This window comes from Lepus europaeus, chromosome 17 (genome assembly GCF_033115175.1).
Source record: "Lepus europaeus isolate LE1 chromosome 17, mLepTim1.pri, whole genome shotgun sequence".
NCBI classification, from domain to species: domain Eukaryota; kingdom Metazoa; phylum Chordata; class Mammalia; order Lagomorpha; family Leporidae; genus Lepus; species Lepus europaeus.
Window position 1 is genome coordinate 268,333 of NC_084843.1, and position 19,836 is coordinate 288,168.

General features: G+C 62.5%; 1 protein-coding gene and 1 pseudogene across 1 annotated transcript; one reads left to right on the forward strand and one right to left on the reverse strand.

Moving 5' to 3' along the window:
- The first annotated feature begins 1,569 nt into the window (after positions 1-1,569).
- ADAM8 (ADAM metallopeptidase domain 8) lies at positions 1,570-8,774 on the forward strand. Its single transcript, XM_062215149.1, has 22 exons — positions 1,570-1,588; positions 1,944-2,047; positions 2,445-2,521; positions 2,642-2,720; positions 2,802-2,878; positions 3,142-3,322; positions 3,413-3,475; positions 3,552-3,620; positions 3,902-4,071; positions 4,149-4,230; positions 4,455-4,603; positions 4,685-4,862; positions 5,051-5,140; positions 5,212-5,401; positions 5,476-5,557; positions 5,684-5,846; positions 5,976-6,053; positions 6,251-6,335; positions 6,732-6,846; positions 7,184-7,343; positions 7,602-7,667; positions 7,802-8,774. Exons 1-22 carry the CDS (start codon positions 1,570-1,572, stop codon positions 8,198-8,200), a joined length of 2,676 nt encoding a protein of 891 aa, XP_062071133.1. The 3' UTR covers positions 8,201-8,774.
- A 3,643-nt stretch (positions 8,775-12,417) lies between these two features.
- Positions 12,418-14,892, reverse strand: LOC133776307 (calponin-3-like; annotated as a pseudogene).
- Between the last annotated feature and the right edge of the window lie 4,944 nt (positions 14,893-19,836).

The following is a 19,836-nucleotide window of genomic DNA, read 5'->3' on the forward strand; positions in this document are numbered from 1 at the left end:
GCAGGGAGGGGAGAAAAGTTACACGGGAGCTGTGTTGTCTCCAGCGCTGGCAGTGGGTCTGCCACCAACATTCCCTAGGCATCTTCATGTGTTTCATGTTGGGGGTGGCCCTGCTGTCCTGGAGACAACATGCTGTCCCCAGGCCCCAGATAAGGCCCTTGTGATCCATCCATGGGACAAAGTCCTAGCCCACCCTCTTACCACTGCCTTTGAACTTTGACCTCTGGCCTGAAATCCCTCAAGGTTTCCTGCCCCTCCCAAGAGGCTCTCCCTCCCCCTGCTTCTGGTGGGGGTCCAGGCTGAGCTTCCATCTCAGGCCACAGGGTGGGTCCGAGCCTGCACATGTGGGGAGTGTGGCTGCAGAGGGACCCTCCAGGAGAACCCCGAGCCAGACCAGCACTGGGTACTGCAGGCTGTGGCTGTGGGGCGGCCCCGCCCTCAGGGCAGGGAGGACAGACACCGGCTGGGCACTCAGTAGCTGGCTGGGTCTGGCTGTGCAAGGAGAGCCCCGCCCATGAGGACACCCAGAGCAGAGCTGGGGACCCCCAGAGGGAAGCCCAGGCAGTCTTCTCACCTGCCATCCCCTGGACGTGGACACCCACGTGTGGCTCTCCTTGTGCCTGGCCTCACCCCTCCCAGTGAGCACACGGGGTGTGGGTGGGGCGTCCACTCCCACAGTGCCCACAGGCTGCCTCTCCTTGTGTGGAGCTCTGTTCCCCAGGGAGGCGGCCTCCCAGTCACTTCCTTCTAGACCCCAGCCCTTCTCCTCTCCCCCCCACGCACACCCAAGAGCTCAGGTGGGACTGGGAGCAGTGCCAGAGGTGGCCATGTGGTCCCTTTTCCCCTCCCCAGCCCTGTTAATCAGTCCAGGTATGAAGCTCTCCCAGGAGCTGGACACAGGACAGGCCCACAGCTCCCAGCGCTGAAATAGATGTAGAAAACCAAGCCCAGGAAGTCGTTGGGGAGGGGGCCTTGCTCAGCCCAGTGGGTGAGTCAGGTGTGTACTGCCTCCCCCCACCAGGGCCTGTGTGCCCCTCCCCTCCTGCCATCAGAGGGGCCCATTGGTTGGGGACTGGCAGGGGCGGGGCCATAGGAGGGGAAGGAGCGGGCCCTGGGGCCCAGGAGCCAGAGCATGAGGAGCCTGACACCGGACTAGTCCAGCGTGTCACCATGTGCGGCCTGGGGTCCTGGCCACTCAGCTGGCTCTGGCTGCAGGGTGAGTGGTCCTGTGGCTGTCTTGGGTGTCGGGCGGGTCAGCCTGGCCTCCGGCCTCCAGCTTGCCCGTGGTCACTCAGCTGAGGAAACCTGCAGAAGTGACGTAAAGGCGAAGGCAGTGCCGGGCTTGTGGTTGGGACTGGCCGACCACAGGATGATGACTGCAGGATGCAGCCGGCCCCGCTGGAGGTGCCCTGGGCGCCCCAGATTCGCCTGTGCACCAAGGGGCCGTCCACCTCCCTGGGCTCAGGGAGGAAGGAGCCAAGGGAGCTGCGGGGGCCTTGGCCACATGGGGACCTGCCTCCCTGGGGCTGCTGGCCCCTGTTTCCAGGGGCCCATAGCCCAGTGTCGCCCATGAACTGGGTTCTGGGAGGTATGGAGACGATCCTTCCCAGGTGGGTCACCTCTGACCTGCTGGACCTGCCCTTGAGGGCCAGGCGGCAGATCTGTTGTTGGATACAGGAGTTTCCAGTTCCTGGTGAGGTGAAGAGGCCCACAGTGGGGGCGGGAAGCCCCATTCTCTGTTCCTGGTTGGATGCAGTCCTGTGGTTGGACAGATGAGGACAGCTGGGTGCTGGTCCGGCCTTCCTGGCCCTGCCTGGTGCCGTGTCCTGTACTCTGGTGGACACAGGACCCCCACTGAGCTCACCCCCCAGAGCTGGGCACGTAGCCCGGAGAACTGCCCAGGGCAAGGGGGTTCCCACGTGCCTTCTGACCCCTCTCCTCAGCGATTGCTCTGGCTGCCCCCTGGCCCCACGTGGAGCCCTACGAGGTGGTGTGGCCACGGCGCCTGCTTGGACCCCGTGCCCGCCGAGCCCTTCCCACGCACTTGGTAAGTCTCATCTGCCTGCCTGCCAGGCTGGCCTCACAGAACCTGCTTCTGTGGACAGATCCCAGCGCTCCTGCGTCTCCAGTAGCAAGGGGCTGACCTTTGGGCCTGAGGAGCAGCTGGGCTCCTGTGCAGGTTTAGCTGGAGCCAGGCATCCTAGAAGGGGGGATGGACACTGCTCGGGGGGTGGGCAGCATGACCAGCTAGGGGGCCTCTGTGCCCCGCCCTCACCTCCCTTGCTGTAAGGGCTGGGGCTGCGCCACCCCCACCCCATCCCTCTTCCTCAAGGAAGGGATGTCACCAGCGTTACCCATGTGTGGACAAATGGGGCCGTGGGCTGTGTGGTGCCTCTGGGTGGCATGGTTGGGGTCAGCTCATCCTGGCCCTCTCTCTGGCTCAGGGTCTGTACCCAGAGAACGTGAGCTATATCCTCAGGGCTGGGGGCCTCCGCTTCACCCTGCACCTTCGCAAGAACAGGTGAGCAGAGCTGTGGCCCTCAGGCTGCCCTCCCCTGCTCCCCACCCTGCCTGGCCGCACAGGCTCCAGCACCTGCATCCCGGCTGTGGTAGAACCTGATGCTCAGCAGTGCTCTTCCAGGGACCTGCTGAGCCCAGGCTACACAGAGACCTACACAGCTGCTAACGGCTCGGAGGTGACAGAGCTGCTGCACGGGCAGGTACAGCGGGGCAGCACCCCGCCCCGCCCTGTGGCCAGGAGGACCACGGGGTGGGCCTGAGACCCTCGCCCTCTCCTGCAGGACCACTGCCTCTACCAGGGCCATGTAGAGGGCCACCTGCACTCGGCCGCCAGCCTCAGCACCTGTGCCGGCCTCAGGTGGGTGTCCCGGGCCCTGTGGCACATGGAGATGTGGGGGCTCCAGCCGTCCTTGCTGCACAGATGGGGCTGAGGGGAAGAGGAGGGCTGGGGGCTGGGCTGGAGAGAGTCCCCTTCCTCACAGCGGCGTGTCTCAGGGTGCAGAGGCCTTGGCTCAGGGCTCCTGCCAGTGCTGTGTCCTGCCACACCTGAGGGGCTGCGGACCCTGCCCTGCCAGGCACAGGTGGCCTAAGCCTCTCTTCTCCCGACCCCCACCCCCCCAGGGGTTTCTTCCGGGCGGGCTCCGCCATCCACCTGATCGAACCCTTGGATGGGGTTGAGGAGGGGCGGCACATGCTGTACCAGGCGGAGCACCTGCTGCCCAAGGCTGGGACCTGTGGGGTCAGCAACGCCAGCCTGGACAGCCTGCTGGGGCCTCGGGTCTCGCCAGCCTTCAGGCCCCGGGTGAGCAGTTCTGTCCCTGCCCTGGGCAGCCCTGCCTGAGCGCTGCCCCAGACTGAGGGCTGACTGGCGTTTCTCCTTGATGTTCGCCAGAATGGGCCGCTGTCCCGAGAGACCCGCTATGTGGAGCTGTTCGTGGTCACAGACACTGCAGAGGTGGGGCAGGCACGGGGCCAGGGTGGCTGGGGCCCCAGGGTGACCGGCTTCCATCCTGAGGGTCTCGTGTCCCCAGTTCCAGAAGTGGAGGAGCAGAGAGGCTGTGCAGAGGCGGGTGCTAGAGGTGGTCAACCACGTGGACAAGGTGGGGGCCGTGGGAGCCTTCTGGGGTCCCCTCGAGGGCTGCCAGGTTCCAGCCAGGCAGCACCAAGTTCAGCAGACCCCCAGCTGCAGTGGCCTGGGGTCTGCTGGGGTGCGGGGGTGGCAGATGGGACGCTCGGCCGGCGGATCAGCACAGGGTTCCCTGTGCTATGAGCTGGAGGCTCTGCCTGGCGCCCAAGCCTGGGTCCCCCAGCAGTGGACAGGTGGCCTAGCCAGCCCTGCCACCATCCTGTACCCCCCTCCATCGGTCTCCACCCTCTCTAGCTGTACCAGGACCTGAACATGCGGGTGGTGCTGGTGGGTCTGGAGATGTGGGTGGGCCGGGACGGCTTCCAGGTCAGCCCCCAGGCCAACGACACACTGGAGGCCTTCCTCCACTGGCGGGCACAGCACCTGCTGGGGAAGCAGCCACATGACAACGCTCAGCTCATCACGTGAGTGGGCAGAGCCCGGGGTGCCGGGAGGGCCCGAGGAAGCGAGGTCAGGGCACATGTGCAGCTCTTGTTTCCAGGGGGGTCGACTTCACTGGGACCACCGTGGGGCTGGCTAAGGTGTCTTCCATGTGCACCTTCCACTCGGGGGCTGTGAACCAGGTGAGGGCCCCAAGCCACACGTGCTCACAGGGTCTGGATGGCAGCTGGAGGGTGGGCAGTGGGCACAGGAGCCTGAGCTGGGCACAGGGCCCCCTCAGAACATACCTGGGCCGCCCGTCCTCTGGGTCAGGCCTCACGCCTGTGCGCACCTGGAAGTGTGGTCAACAGGAAGCACTCGCGGGGGCCAGGACCGGTTCCAGGGTTCACAGCCCCTCCCCCTGCAGGACCACAGCCAGAACCCTGTCGGTGTGGCGTCCACCATGGCCCATGAGCTGGGCCACAACCTGGGCATGAATCACGACGAGAACATCCAGGGCTGCTACTGCCCCATCCCCAGGGAGAGTGGCGGCTGCATCATGACCTCCAGCATCAGGTGAGGCATCCCTGGCAGGGCAGGGCCAGCGCTGGGGCGTGCAGCTGGGGAGAGGTCTCTGAGGGGACGCCCCTCCCTCAGCTCCAGGTTCCCCAGGATGTTCAGCCACTGCAGCCAGACTGACCTGGAGACCTTCCTGGAGGGGCCGCAGACGGGCTGCCTGGCCAATGCCCCCGACCCCCGCCGGCTGGTGGGCGGCCCCACCTGCGGGAACCAGTTTGTGGAGCAGGGGGAGCAGTGTGACTGTGGCCCCCCACAGGTGCGTCCTCCAGGCTAGGGTGGCCGCCCAGACAGGGGCCGTGGCCACGTGGGTGTTGGAAGGGGCTCCTGTTCTCTTTCGAGCCCCAGCCCCCTGGAGATGGCAGAAGGGTTACGAGCCTGAGGGAGGCTGGGTCTGCCCTGGGTCAGCGCAGGCCCTGGGCACAGCTGCTCCGGCCTCTCCCCCAGGCCTGTCGGAACCGCTGCTGCAATGCCACCACCTGCCAGCTGGTCGAGGGGGCCACATGTGCCCACGGTGCCTGCTGCCACGAGTGCCAGGTGAGAACAGGGCCCCCACAGGCACCCCGCTGGGCCCAAGCTTTGTGGGACACGGCTCCCTGTCTGGCCAGGTGAAGCCGGTGGGCGAGCTGTGTCGCCCCTCGAAGGACGCGTGTGACCTGGAAGAGTTCTGCGACGGCCGGCAGCCCGCGTGCCCCGAGGATGAGTTCCAGGAGAACGGCACCCCCTGCCCCGGGGGCTTCTGCTACAACGGGCACTGCCCCTCGCTGGCCCAGCGCTGCCAGGAGCTGTGGGGGCCAGGTGAGGTGGGCGCGAATGCTGGCCGGCCTGGTGGTGTGGCCTCGGCTGGGGCTGACCTGCTCCCGGCCCTGCAGGTGCACGGGCAGCCATGGACACCTGCTTCACCTACAGCATCTCCCCGGGATGCCAGGGCGGAATCCCCTCCGGCTTCAGCCAGTGAGTGTCTGCGGCCAGCCTCTGGGGTCCCCACCCCACAGGGGCCGGGCTGAGGCGGGCAGCTCCCTGGGCGTCTGCCCTCCTGCTGGGAGGGAGGTCAGCCCTGTGCCTGCCCTCCATCCCCAGGGTCAACTGGTGTGGCGTCCTGTTCTGTGAGGGGGGGCTGAAGCCCCCGACGCGCAGGTCCTGCACCCTCACCTCCCACTCGGCGACCTGCCAGGCTCTGTTCACGGAGGACTCCGATGCCTATGAGGCTGTGCCCCAGGGCACCCATTGTGGCCCGGGCAAGGTGTGCGCCCCACGCGGCCCCACAGCCGGGGAGGGGAGGGAGGGGAGGAGCCGCTCTGCTCTGTTCAGGCTCACAGAGGCCCTCAGCTGGGGCAGGCCCACACCTGCGCTCAGACAGCCCCGCCCTCAGGTCTGCTGGGATGGACGCTGCCAGGGCCTCCATGTCTACAGATCCCGGAACTGCTCCGCCCAGTGCCACAACCATGGGGTGCGTGTCCCCAGCCCAGGCTGTGCTGCCAGCAGGGTCCCCACAGAGCCGGGTCCTCAGTGGATGAGGCCCACACGGAGCGTCAGGCCTGTGGGGGGACCTTGTGGCCGGCTCACAGGGGAGGCGAGTGGGGTCCTGTGGGGGGGGCTGGTCCAGGGACCCTTGCGAGCCCCATCCCTGCGTCTGGCCGCCCCCAGGTCTGCAACCACAAGCGGGAGTGTCACTGCCAGGCGGGCTGGGCCCCGCCCCACTGCACAGAGCTGCTGACCGACAGGCGCACAGGTAGGGGCAGCTGTGGCCCGTGCTGCCTGAGCATTCAGGACCCTGCCCTGGGTCGGCTCTGAGTTCACCCAGCCACATCCCACCAAGAGACCTGGGGTGGGGGACATAGGCGCGGGGACCCAAGGCCTGTCCAGCTCAGAGCCAGCCCAAAGTGTCTTCCCCGCAGTGGCCAAGCACATGGCCGATGGCAGCACCATGGCCTGGTGAGCTGGGGACCTCCCAGTGCCACGCCACCCAGCCGGTCAGCAGAGCCAGGAGCACGGCATAGTGCACAGGCTCCTTCGCTATGGGTCCTAAGGCCCTCAGCCGAGCATGGGCCGTGGGGCAGGCGGGCTGGGAAGGCTGCACCGGCTGCAGCGTCTGGCCCCTGCCGACGTGTGGCCTCGTGTTCCTCAGTCTCCAGGAGACTTCCGGTCAGTGTGCTGGTGGCCCTGGTGCTCCTGGCAGCTGGGGTGGCCGCGCTGGCAGGCGGCATCGGCTACTGCAAGACTTGGCAGCGCACTCATGGGAGGTGAGGACCTGCCTGGTGTACCGTGCGGTGTGGCAGATGCAGCCATGCCCGGGGCTGATGGCACCGTTTGAGGGCAGAAAACAGCCCTTGGCTCCCCGAGAGCCATTCCCCTCGGCCATTGGTCAGGCAGGGCTCGGGACCCCCGGAGCACAGCCTGGCTCTGGCCCCGCCTCTTAGAGGGAGGGTGGCAGGCTGGGGCTAGGGCTGAGCGCCTCTCTGAGCCCCTCTGTGGGACGGACCTGCCCTGCAGCCTCGGCCTCACTGCCCACCAGGGGACCGCAACTGGCCTCGGGCCGGGGCCAGGCCATGTCACCCTGACACGCCTGTTCCTCCCCAGGAGCACAGTGCCCAAGGCCACTGTGGGGCTTTCCAACCCCCTCTTCCAGCAGTGGGGCAGAGCCCCGGACCCCAGCCAGGGCCCCGCAGAGCTTGTCTCCCCCAGCCAGCCTCCCAGGCCCGCAGCTTCCTCCGTGACCCCTCAGAGGCCCCCCCCTGCTGTAAGCATCACCCCCTGCCAGGTTTGTGGGGCTGAAGGGAGGAGGCTCCGGGTCTGCGAGGCCCCCCCGAGACAGCCGGGGCAGAGGATGGTGTGGGGGTGTCGTGCAGGTGGGCTCGGGCCGGCCCCCACACACGCCTGAGGCTCTCCCTGCTGCATGGGAGGAGCACGGACAGATGGCGAGTCTGGAGTTGGGGGCTTGGATGGCCTGGGGAGGGGGCTGAGCCCCAAGGCCAAGGTTCATAGCCCTGTCCCTCAGCCTCCAGCCACTGTGTCCAGGCCGCCCCTCCCCGTTCCTGTCTACACCCAGCAGGCGCCAGACCAGGTGAGCAGCAGTGGTTATGGCCATCCTGGGAGCAGAGAGCCCATGGCTGGGGGGGGGGGGGGGCACGGCCCCCTGGGTGGGGAGGAAGCTGGTTCTTGTCACTGATCCCAAGATTTCTCTCCTGGCCCTATCAGCTGAGACCTGCCCCACCCCCCAAGCCCCTCCCAGGGCTGAAGCCCAGGCAGGTAAGAGGCCTGGGGGTGGGGCCAACTCCACGACCTCCCTTCCCATGGGCCTGTGTCACCGTGTGGGCCACAGTAGCCTCTGATGGGCGCAGCCCCGCCTCTCTCTGCCCCCTGGGCCAGCCCCTGTCCCTTCCCAGCCGAACCCAGTGGGATTTGCCCACTCCTCAGTCATGCTGCAGTGTGGCTCGCAGGGCTGGGTTTTTAACTGCAATTCTGAGTGAACCTCAGGGGGAGAAGCCCCCTGGCCCTCCGCCAGGGCCCCCATCCGCACTGCCCGGTGCCTGTGTGGCGCTCCCCGGCTGTGACCCCTCCTGGTCTCTGGTCTCAGCTGGAGGCAGAAGCACATGAGTGTACTTCCTGGGCGGGGCATGGGGCCCTCAGCCTCATCCCTCAAGGCCTTGACTCATCCCCGGCCGGCGTGGGCAGCCCCCTCGGCAGGTGGATCCCCTGGGATTCCTGCCTGCTCCTCGCCTTGGCCCCTGGGTGAATCTTGCCAGTGGTGGTTGTTACTGTGTTACTTGTCAGTGATTTTCTGCCTCTCTGTTTCAGCTTTTTATTTTAAGCTGATTTTAGTCTTAAGAGTGTCAAGAAACAGTCGCAGCGTCAAAGTGGGAGTTTCTGGCCAGGAAGTGGTGACTGCTAGGCTGGGGTGCGGGTGCTCAGGGAGGGGGCGCCTCGTGCCCCATGGGTGCCCTGCGTTCAGAGCACTAGGGCGATCCCGGGAGTTGCTGCAGCTGCTGAGCTCAGCCTGGCCAAGGGAAGCAGAAACAAGCAGCACGGGCATCCTGGCCATGAGCGCGTGGCTCTCGAGCCTGGGTACCCGCATTCTGGGCACTTCCAGGGGTCCTGGGAGCATGGGGGCTGCTGGAGGGGGGCCCAGGGTGGGGTCTGCCACTGCGGCTTTGTCCACCGTCCCTGTCGGCCCCTCCCAGGTCGTGAAGCCCACCTGTACACCCCCATTGCCACCAGTGAAGGCCAGGGCTGGGGAGGTTCCTGCTGCCATGACCCAGGTGAGCCCAGGCCGGGGGCAGGGAGCTCTGTCCCCTGTCAGGGCGCTGCCCCTCCCCCACGCCCCAGGCTGGCTGTGCCACTGCCCTGCAGGGCGGCCTTCAGTGGCCAGCTGAGGAACTCTGGTGATCATCTGGTACAAGCAGAGACCCCGTCAGCTAAGGCTCAGTTTGACATCTGAGGACTTCCCAGACTGTGGCTTCTGCTGCCTCCAGTTTTGCCTTTTTCCTTTGCTGGTGTGATGCCGAACACCTGTGCTTGAGTGCCGTGTGCATAGGCCGGTGGTCCTGGGCACGAGCTGAGAATCTAAGCTTTAAAAGTGTAACAGGAAATAAGCTGTCACTCCTGGTCGCCAATGACTTTTGACCGAGTTTCTCTTTCCGACCCCAAGGGGGCTGCTGGCCCGAAGGCTGTCCTGAAGCCCCCTGTCCCCAGGAGGTGAGGGCACCCGAGCCTGCCTGGAGACCGAGAAGCCGCGCAGCCGGGGACTGCAGGCCTGGGGCCTGGCCACGAGGGACCGCGAGCTCCTGCCGTCCGGCAGGGCGCCCCCCCACCCCCCGCCAGTCTCCCTCTCCCGAGTTGGCCAGATTCTCTCACGAGCGCTGGGCGTGTACTGGCCATGTCCCCGTGCATCCAGGTGGCTCCTCAGTTCCCACATGCTTTCGCGGCCCACCCCAGGGACAGCCAGGGCTGAAGACCCAGCCCAAGACTGGCTTAGCCCTGGGTGGTTCTCCTAGTGGACGGCCCCTCCATGCTTCTGCCTGTGTATGCCGTGGCTCAGGAAGTAACTTCAGTTAAAGGCCCTGTGTCTACTTCTGTCCAGTTCTACCTGGTTCTCCTGAGCCCTCAGGTTTGGGCTGAGCAGAACTGGAAAACTTCATTCCTTAAAAATGTGTTTTGGGGCTGGTGCTGTAGCACAGTGGGTTAACACGTTGGCCTGAAGCGCTGGCATCCCATATGGGTGCCAGTTCGAGACCCCTCTGCTCCACTTCCAATCCAGCTCTCTGCTGTGGCCTGGGAGAGTAGTGGAGGATGGCCCAAGTCCTTGGGCCCCTGCACCTGCATGGGAAACCAGGAGGAAGCACCTGGCTCCTGGCTTCAGATAAGTGCAGTTCCAGCTGTTGTGGCCAGTTGGGGAGTGAGCCATTGGATGGAAGACTCTCTCTCTCTCTAACTCTGACTTTCAAATAAATAATCTTTTTTTAAAAAAATGTGTTTTGAGGGGCCAGCGCTGTGGCGTAGCAGGTAAAGCCGCCACCTGCAGTGCCGACATCCCATATGGGCACCAGTTTGAGACCCGGATGTTCCACTTCCAATCCAGCTCTCTGCTATGGCCAGGGAGTGCAGTAGAGGACGGCCCAAGTCCTTGGGCCCCTGCACCCACATGGGAGCTGTACCCGTGTGGGAGACCTGGAAGAAGCTCCTAGCTCCTGGCTCTGGATCAGCCCAGCTCTGGCCGTTGCAGTCAGTTGGGAAGTGAACCAGCAGATGGAAGACCTCTCTCTCTCTCTCTCTCTCTCTCTCTCTCTCTCTCTTTCTCTCCTCTCTCTGTGTAACTCTGACTTTTACATACATAAATAAATCTTTTTAAAAATAAGTATTTTGAGGACCAGCATTGTGGCATAGCAGATAAAGCCACCACAGACAATGCTGTCATCCCATATGCTGGTTCCTGTCTCTGCTGATGGCCTGGGAAAGCAAGAGAAGATGGCCCAAGCCCTTGGGCCCCTGCGTGCACGTGGGAGACCCAAACGATGCTCCTGGTCCAGCCAGGAGTGGCCATCTGGGGAGTGAACCAGCAGATGGACATGCCTCTCTCTCTCCCCTTCTCACGTGACTCTGCCTTTCAAGTAAAATAAAGAGCATGTTAAATAACGCAACTGACTACTTTAAAAATGTGTATTTTATCACTAAACCATCGAACCAGCTGTAAACTTAGGGGTTTTGTTAGGTCAGTGGAAGGTGGAATTTGAGCTTCCAGCGTCAGGGTGCGGTGCTGGGTGAACGGAAATGAACACAGAGCATGGCCAGTTTCCTCGTTCCTGGAATCGGATCCTAAGCCCACCCATCGCAGAGCTGATGAGGGCCAGCTGGAGCCCTGGACAACCAGAGGCGTGGTGCTGCCGAGGTCTCCTAGCAACGGCCCCACCTCGCTGTCCATCAGACACTACACCCTCCTGCCACGGGGCCCCAGCACAGGAGGGCACCAGGATGGGGAATGCATCCTGGCCCTAGGGAAGCCTTTCCAGCCCCCTTCCCAGGGGACCCCATCCCAACCTCCAGGCCCAGGAGCCCCGCATCCTGGAGAACCTGTCCTGGACGCCTGACCAGGAAGAACCAGCAGTTAATCTCTTTAGCAAACAGTGACAGAACAGTCCAGCCATGAGCGGAAGCCAAGAGCAGCGAGGTGGAGGCAGCCCGCCACACACACCCAGGGGACCCAGACACCACTGGGTGCCTCTCCCTCAGCACACACATGGGAGGGGGCTATGGAGGGGGTGCTGGCGGGTGCGTCTCACACCTGCTGGGTCTCTCCTGCCCCACACCAGCCAGGGCCAAGCCCCTTCCTGTCCCAAGGCAGCACCAAGCTTCAGGTGTGTGCCTGGTTCTGCAGGACTCACCTGCCCCTCCGCTCCTTCCTGGGGGGCACCCTGCCCTACATGCGGAAGCCCCTAGCCCAGCTCGCCTCCCCGGCACTGTGCCAGCACAACTGCAGCCTGGGGGTCAGGGACAGTGGGGCGTCCCTGTCACAGTGATGTCACTTCCTGGGTGGGCTCCCAAGTCTCACTTTTTTTTTAATGTTCAAAAAAATATTTATTTATAAAAAATACAATGGGATAAGTTTATGCTGAGAAATGCAGCAACAAATACAGCTGAAGAAAACAGAGCAACTGCACGTTGATACATTGGCACAAACAGGAAGAGACGCACCGCCAAAGGCCCAGAAGGCTGCAGGCCGCTTCTGGGCATGCTCCTTCGGCAACACCGCTCTGAAAAGACCTGTCAGCTTGGGTAAGAGAATGAGTACACAGATAATCACAGGTGCACACTGATCAGGACTTTATTTAAAAATTAGCAAACAATACTGTAGAAACATTGATATGTAAATTTCTAAAATGCTGCATATCTTAGATTTAGCTGGCAAAAACCACAATTAGCAAGAAGCATGAGTTTAGTCTTCTGTGTAGAAACCAGATACACTGAACTGTAAAAAAAGAGTTCCTACTGTTTGAAAATACCGATTTAAGATTGTAAAAATGCATAGATCTTTAATAAAAGAGTTGGCTGTACAAGAGTACTCCCCTTTCACAGTATTCCTTTTTACTTCATGTGCGAGTTACTGGTTATGCTGTAGGACTTAACTGTTACAGCACTAAAAGGCAACTATTGAGGGAAGAGGCAGAGAAAGGAAAAAGGAGTGTATGTAAGGCAATTTCTTTTTTAGGTATAATAAGCATAATAGTGTTTTAGGAAGACGAGATAAAAATTACTCAAGGCTAGCTTGGTTCTCACTGAACAGCAGCAATGGACTGGATCCCGGGCTCCTCTGGGTGTCTCTAGTACTCAATGCCCTGGTCACCACACTGGAATCCCTGCGGTAGTCATCCTGGTACTCTCCATGACACTCACTGGGTATTCTACCCGGGAATCGCTATCACTGATTTCCGACCCGTTTGTCCCTGTCCCTTGGCTTCCATTGTGAATGGCAGGCTCTGTCGGGGCGGCACAGTATTTGGGATCATACACCTGCTGCCCAAGCCCGTACACACTCATTCCTTTCTGGGAAGCAACTTTGTTGGTTCCCATCTGTAGAGAGATCATTGAGTTGTCCACTGGCTGTAATGTTAGCTTCTGATCGTAGATGTCTCTTCTGGTACCCGGTGCCAACATCCCTGCCTGGCTGGCTCCTTTGTTGGTGCCCATCTGCAGACTAATTGTGGTCTGATCAAAAGGTTTGTCAGTTTGCATTTTGGGATCATAAAGATGCCTCCTGGTTCCATAGGCCGTCATTCCTGCCTGGCTGGCACACTTATTGCTTCCCATCTGCAAACCAGTCACACTCTGGCAGGCTTTGAGTTTTCCTTCATCAAAACGTCTTGTTTGTTTTTCTGCATCCTTTACTCCAATGTCAATGGTTGTATGGAACCTTTTGTCTTAGCCAGCCCTGCCAGAGCCACCGATGTAGTCTGAACCCGGGTCATATTGCCATTCTCAAAAAGATTGTTTGCTTCGAATATGTCATGTGGCTTCATCCCGTAAGCCTGGATATAAAGTTGCCAATACTCCCCACCTGAGGCCAGTGTAACGAGGACTCATTGACCTTCTTCACTGAGCCTGGCTGCAGCTTGTTGATGGTGATGCCGTCCTTTAGGCCCAGCTGGTGCTCATGCCCGTCACCTCTTCAATCCAGTTGCGAAGGTCTTCTTCTGCCTGATGGTCCTACTTGGACGCAGTCTTGTTCTTGACCTCGGCCGGCAGCCCGTAGGAAGGGCCCTTGTTGAAGTGGGTCCTGGTGGCTTGGGAGGCGAAAAGGGGCTGCGCTGGGGTCCCGGAGTCTGTCGCACTCGGCTTCCCCCTCCTGGCCCCGAGGAGTGGCCACCGCGGGCGATGCTTGGAGCTCGCTCCTGGGGTGGCACAAGAGATGCCCCTGACAAGACGGCAGGGCACAGGCGGTGCCTGGGCGACTCAGTGCGACTCGGTCCGGCTTGGTCCGACTGGGTCCGCAGAGCGTCGCAGTGCGCTCCGGAGCCCCGCTGGCTGCTTCACTCGCTCAAGTCTCACCTTTTTTAAGATTTATTTTAGGCTGGCGCCTTGGCTTAACAGGCTAATCCTCCGCCTTGCGGCGCCGGCACACCGGGTTCTAGTCCCGGTTGGGGCACCGGATTCTATCCCGGTTGCTCCTCTTCCAGTCCAGCTCTCTGCTGTGGCCTGGGAGGGCAGTGGAGGATGGCCCAAGTCCTTGGGTCCTGCACCCGCATGGGAGACCAGGAGAAGCACCTGGCTCCTGGCTTCGGATCAGCGAGGTACGCAGGCCGCAGCGGCCATTGGAGGGTGAACCAACGGCAAAAAGGAAGACCTTTCTCTCTCTCTCTCTCACTGTCCACTCTGCCTGTCAAAAAAAAAAAAAAAAAAGATTTATTTTATTTTTACTTGAAAGTCAGAGTTATACAGAGAAAGAATGAGAGCAGAGAGAGAGAGAGAGGTCTTCCATCCGCTGGTTCACTCCCCAAATGACTGCAACGGCTGGAGCTGCACCGATCCAAAGCCAGGAGCCAGGAGCTTCTTCCAGGTCCCCCATGTGGGGGCAGGGGCCCAAGGACTTGGGCCATCTTCTACTGCTTTCCCAGGCCACAGTAGAGAGCTGGATTGGAAGTGGAGCAGCCGGGACTTGAACTGGCGCCCACCTGGGATGCCAGCACTGCAGGCAGCGGCTTTACCGGCTACACCACAGCTGCCCCCGCTCAGCCGTTTTCTTGAGAAATAGGAAGTGAGGTCTCTGTGTGGCTTTGGATTTGCTGAACAACGGCAGAGAGGAAGCCATAGGAGGAACAATGCTGTCAGCTCCGCGAGGCCACCACGGCTCTGGTCCGTGGGCTGAGGTCATCAAGGCCTCCTTTCATGTGTTGCTGCCGGGAAGCAGCTCCCCCGCCTGTGAGCCGGTGACACAGCTGAGCCAGTGTAGGCGTTTGGCCTGGCGCGGCGCAGCCGTTAAGACACTGCTGGGGATGCCCGATCCCATATCACAGAGCCTGGGTTTGAGCGTCTGCTCCCCTCCTGATTGCAGCTTCCTGTCCATGTGTGCCCTGGGCGGCTGCAGCTCACGAGCTTGGATCCCTGCTACCCACCTGCAGCTCACGAGCTTGGGTCCCTGCTACCCACCTGGGGGACCAGGACCGAGTTCTTGGGCTCCGGCTTCAGCCTGGCCCAGCCCCAGCTCCCTGAGCCCCTGGACCCTGCCCACCCCCAGCCCAGGTGTACAGCAGGGCGCTGGGTCGGAAGTGCAGCGGCGGTGGTCTAACCCGCTGTGCCATGCTGCCAGCCGGTCGGCTCTCAAACTGCTCCTCCCTTCCCTCGAATCCAGCAGTGAGGGTAGGGCTGTGGCCTCCCTGAGGGGTGGGGCCGCAGGCAGCTCTCCCTGTACCTGGCCCCCAACTTTAGAAGTGAGTGGGGCTCCCCGCCCTGCACGTCCTTCTTGAAGGTGGGCGCTGGCTGTGAGGCCACCAGGCTCTTGGGCCCTGGCAGGCTGGACCCACAAGTGAGCAAAACAGGAAGGTACACCAGTCCCTCCAGGCCCTGCTCCCACATCCCGGCATCCTCAGGCGTATTTCCCACCGGCTGGGGTTCCTCCCTCTCCCAGGTCCCACGGGCCGTGTGGCTTTGCACCTGGGCGGGCAGCAGGAGCCCCCTGTCTGAGGCCTCACCCCTTGGAGCTGACCTGGTTCCCTGCCCAGCCCCGAGGCCCCTCCCAGCTCTGCCCACACCGGGCTCTGTTGCTGCCCGCAGGACCGCAGGGGCCCTGTGAGCACATGAGGTCCTCTGGGCAGGCTTGGGCAGGGGTCTCCCTGCGGTGGTGGGTGGGGACGGTCGTCACCTCGCCTTGTTCGGCGGGCTTGCTGGTCAGAAGGAGCTGGCATGGGGCCTTCTTGCCCCAGGGTGGGCCCCACCCCAGGCTGGGCCAGCAGGTGCTGAGCTTAGCTGTGGGGAGGGGTAGCCTCAGCATCCTGAGAGGGCCAGGACTGGGGAAGCAGAGGCTACCCCTCCCCCCAGCAGTTGGGCGTCAGAGCTGACATCGGTCCGCGTTCCAGGTCACCTCCAGGGCCCCAGGCAGCCATTTCCTCCCTGCCCCATCCACACCAGCACGTGGAGTTCAACTCCAGTCTGAGCCAGCAGCCCAGTGTCTGGCCCTGGAGGCGTGGCCTTGGTGCAGGCCTTGGCCCCTGCTGGGAGAGCACAGGCGCCACTGTTCCTGCCACAGAAGCAAGGAACTTTCCTGAATTACTGGGAGACCCCAGAGGCTGGGCCTCTCCCTGCAGCAGGCGGGGGGGGGGGGGGAGCAGGGGAGGGGCACCAAAACCTGAGGCAGCAGGCAGCCCAGGCAGCTGCTGCCCCCACCCCCAGGGCACAGCCAGCCAGGGCCTGTGCAGCCCTGCCCCACCCCTCCTCACCTGCTGGGCCCGACATGTGGCACCCACCCATGCGTGTGCACACAAACATGCGTGCACAGACACGTGTTGGGTGCAGGTGAGCACTGCTTCCCTTTTGAAGCAGGAGGGCTGGCCTCTGCGAGCGTGTGACTCTGCGTGTGACACGCCTGTGTGTGGGCATGGGCGTCTGCAGAGGCAGTGGCAGGGCAGGGTGAGCAGAGCCCTGGAAAGAGCTACAGGGGCCCTGAGCTGGGCCTGCAGCTGCCTGTGGGCACCTCGGGCAGGGCTAGGCTTGGGGGGACAGGGACAAGGGGTGTAGCTTGGGAGTTAAAAGTGAGGCCTGGGGTGACGGTGCTGCCCTGGGAGGAACCCGCTCCAGCTGGCAGCCGGCTCTGAGCCCAGGGCAGGCAGGAGCAGAATGGGTGGGTCTCAGGGGCCCCAACCCCAACACCCCCGAGATTGACCAAGGCCACGGGCGGGCGTGGGGCAGCCGGGGTGAGGGCCCTGGGGTGGGGGGCTGGGACTGTCCTGCTGGGGCCTGATGCAGAGTCCACAGCTTGGGGAGCCATGGGGTGCCCACCCCCGACAGCCACTGGACATATGCCCGTGCCCCGCCCTGGACAGCTCTGAGTCCTGGGCCGTGGAGCGTGGACGCCCTTCTCAGCGCTGGGGGCTGGGCTGGGGGCTGCTCCCCTCAGGACAGAGACTGCCCCCTTGTGTGGCTTCGGCAGCACTGATCTCTCTCTGGGCTCTGTCCAGCCTCCTCTGTAGAATGGCCACCTGCCCAGGCCCATCTGGGGCTGGGGTCCCTGTGCTCGTGGCTCCATGTGGGGCCAGGGTCCCTGTGCTTGGGGGTTCCTGTGCTTGGGGGTCCCTATGGGACTGGGGTCCTGTGCTTGGGGGTCCCTGTGGCATTGGGGTCCCTGTGGGCTGGGGTCCCTGTGCTCAGGGGTCTCTGTGAGGCTGGGGTCCCTGTGCTCATGGGTCCCTGTGGGCTGGGGTCCCTGTGCTCGGGGGTCCCTGTGCTTGGGGGTCCCTATGGGACTGGGGTCCTGTGCTCTGAGCTCTGGTTCCAGTCGCCCCAGCTGCCTCCTGTTAGGGGTGGGCGGAACCAGCTGGGACCGAGTAGGAGACCCGGATGGAGTCCTGGCTCCTGACTTCGGCCTGGCCCAGCTCTGGCCATTGCGGCCATCTGGGGAGTGAACCCGTGGATGGAAGATCTCTCTCTCTCTCTCTCTGCCTCTGCCTCTCTGCAACTCTGCCTTTCAAATAAATAAAATCTGTAAAAAAAATAATAATAATAAGAAAAAAAAGACAGGAAATCTGGGTCTCAGAATGGGTGGGAAAACAACACCTGTGACCTGAGGCAGTGGGGGGTGGGATGGGTGGAGGACCACGGAGCCCAGGCAGCCACACCCCTCAGCCCAGCTGCTGCGGTGCAGGGCGACCCCACGTGGTCAGTCTGGGGACTGCACCCTCCCTGAAACCCAGAGGCCAGCAGAACAGCACGGCCAGAATCTACTGGGACCCATGTTGGTGGGGGGCTCCTCCTCCACAGCAGGCAGGGCCCCCTGGAGGGACCTTTTTTTAAAATAAAATCTCTATTTTAGGGTCCGGCGCTGTGGTGCAGTGGGTTAAAGCCCTCTCCTGAAGCGCCAGCATCCCATATGGGCGCCGGTTCTAGTCCCGGCTGCTCCACTTCCAATCCAGCTCTCTGCTATGGCCCGGGAAAGCAGTAGAAATTGGCCCAAGTCCTTGGGCCCCTGCACCCACGTGGGAGACCTGGAAGAAGCACCTGGCTCCCAGCTTAGGATCGGTGCAGCTCTGGCTGTTGCGGCCATCTGGGAAGTGAACCAGCGAATGGAAGTCCTCTCTCTCTCTCTGTCTCTACCTCTCTATATAACTCTGTCTTTCAAATAAATAAAATAAAATCTTTAAATAAATCTTTATTTCATTTAAAAACTTTTTTTGACAGGCAGAGTTAGAGTGAGAAAGATAGAGAGAAAGGTCTTCCTTTTCCGTTGATTCATCCCCCAAATGGCCACTACGGCTGGTGCACTGCACCGATCCGAAGCCAGGAGCCAGGTGCTTCTCCTGGTCTCCCATGCGGGTGCAGGGCCCAAGCACTTGGGCCATCCTCCACTGCCCTCCCGGGCCACAGCAGAGAGCTGGACTGGAAGAGGAGCAACCGGGACAGAATCCAGTGCCCCGACTGGGACTAGAACCTGGGGTGCCGGCGCCGCAGGCAGAGGATTAGCCTAGTGAGCCGCAGCGCCGGCCTAAAAACATTGACAGAGGCATAAACACTGCACGCGGTCATTGGGTCACTGGGTGCCCTGTGCTGGGTGGGCAGAAGTCAGCGTCCTACCTGGGGAAACATGAAAATTCCTTTCCTCTACCTTTTTATTAAAAAAAGGATTATTTATTTGTTTGAAAGGTAGATCCAGAGAGAGAGAGAGAGAGAGAGAGAGAGAGAGAGGTCTTCCATCCGCTGGTCACTCCCCAGACAGCTGCAACAGCTGAGTTGGGCCAGGCCAAAGCCAGGAGCCAGGAGCTTCCTCCAGGTCTCCCAAGTGAGTGCAGAGGCCCAGGGACTTGGGCCATCTTCTACTGCTTTCCCGGGCCAGAGGAGAGCTGGGACGGAAGAGGAGCAGCGGGGACTTGAACTGGTGCCCATATGGGACGCCGGCGCTGCAGGCGGTGGTTTTACCCACTACACCACACCTCCAGTCCCCCACAAAATTTTGAGGGTCCCCATCCCATGGGCCCACACCCTCCAGTGCAGGCAGGAAAGACAATCTGCCAGATGTCCGGCTTGCCTGGGGGGGGGTGGTGATGGCAAGAAATCAGGCAGGGGCTCTGACAGCAGCACCAGGTCAAAGGTCAAAGGTCAAAGGTCCTGGGCCCAGGGCTGGCGCCTGGCGCGCAGACTGTGGGTGAGTGAGCATTTGCACAGCTCCCCTGTGCCTGGCCTGGCTCTGGCCAGCAACTCGGCCATGCAGGATCCCAGCTGCCTCTCACATAGATGCAACAAGCAACGAACGACCTTCTTCTCTCGGGAAAGAGGTGAAACAAGACGCCCAGAGCAGCTTCCTGGAGGCCTGGAGGCCCCCTCTGTGGATGGGAGGTAAGCATGTGCGTATGGGGCCGTGCACACGTGTGTGGTGTGCGTGAGCGTGAGCCCAGATGGGCTGGCCCAGGCCCAGGCTCCCTGCAGGCCAGGTGAGACCCCCAGGTCCGCAGCCCCGGCCAAGGGCCACAGTTCTCCCCAGGGGCGGGAGCCGGGTGGGGCATGCGCCGGTGGCCTTGGGACTTCCCCTGTCCCGGCCCCGTGCCCGATAGCGTGGGAACAGCGACGGCCAGGACTATCTTCCAGAAGAGGCCCAGGGTGGCCTTGGGGCCAGGCCTGATCCAGGCTGAAACCCTGGGCACCTCCCTGCCCTGGGCACCTTGGGCTGAGCCACTGCCCACCAATTGGTGGGGACCAGGAGACAGGCCCCATTCTGGGCACAGCCCCAGCCACATCGTGCAGCGCGGGCAGGAGCTCGGGGCCCAGGCCCCAGCACCCCTGGGCCACTGTGGGGCCCGGGCCCAGACACGGGTCCCTGTCCCCACGCATCCTCCGTGCCCACGGACTCAGGGGCCGAAGCAGCTTCAGCGTCAGCTCCGGGGTCAGCTGGGCCAGCAGTCAGCGTGGAGCCGCCGAGGCCAGGAGCCCCTGGCCGTCGGGTATCGCTGCCTCGGGCGGCCTCATGCCCCTGGGCGCCCTCCTGCCACTGCTACCCTGCTTTGCAGCCAGCAGGCGGCCAGGAGGGGTGCTGGGTGCAGTCC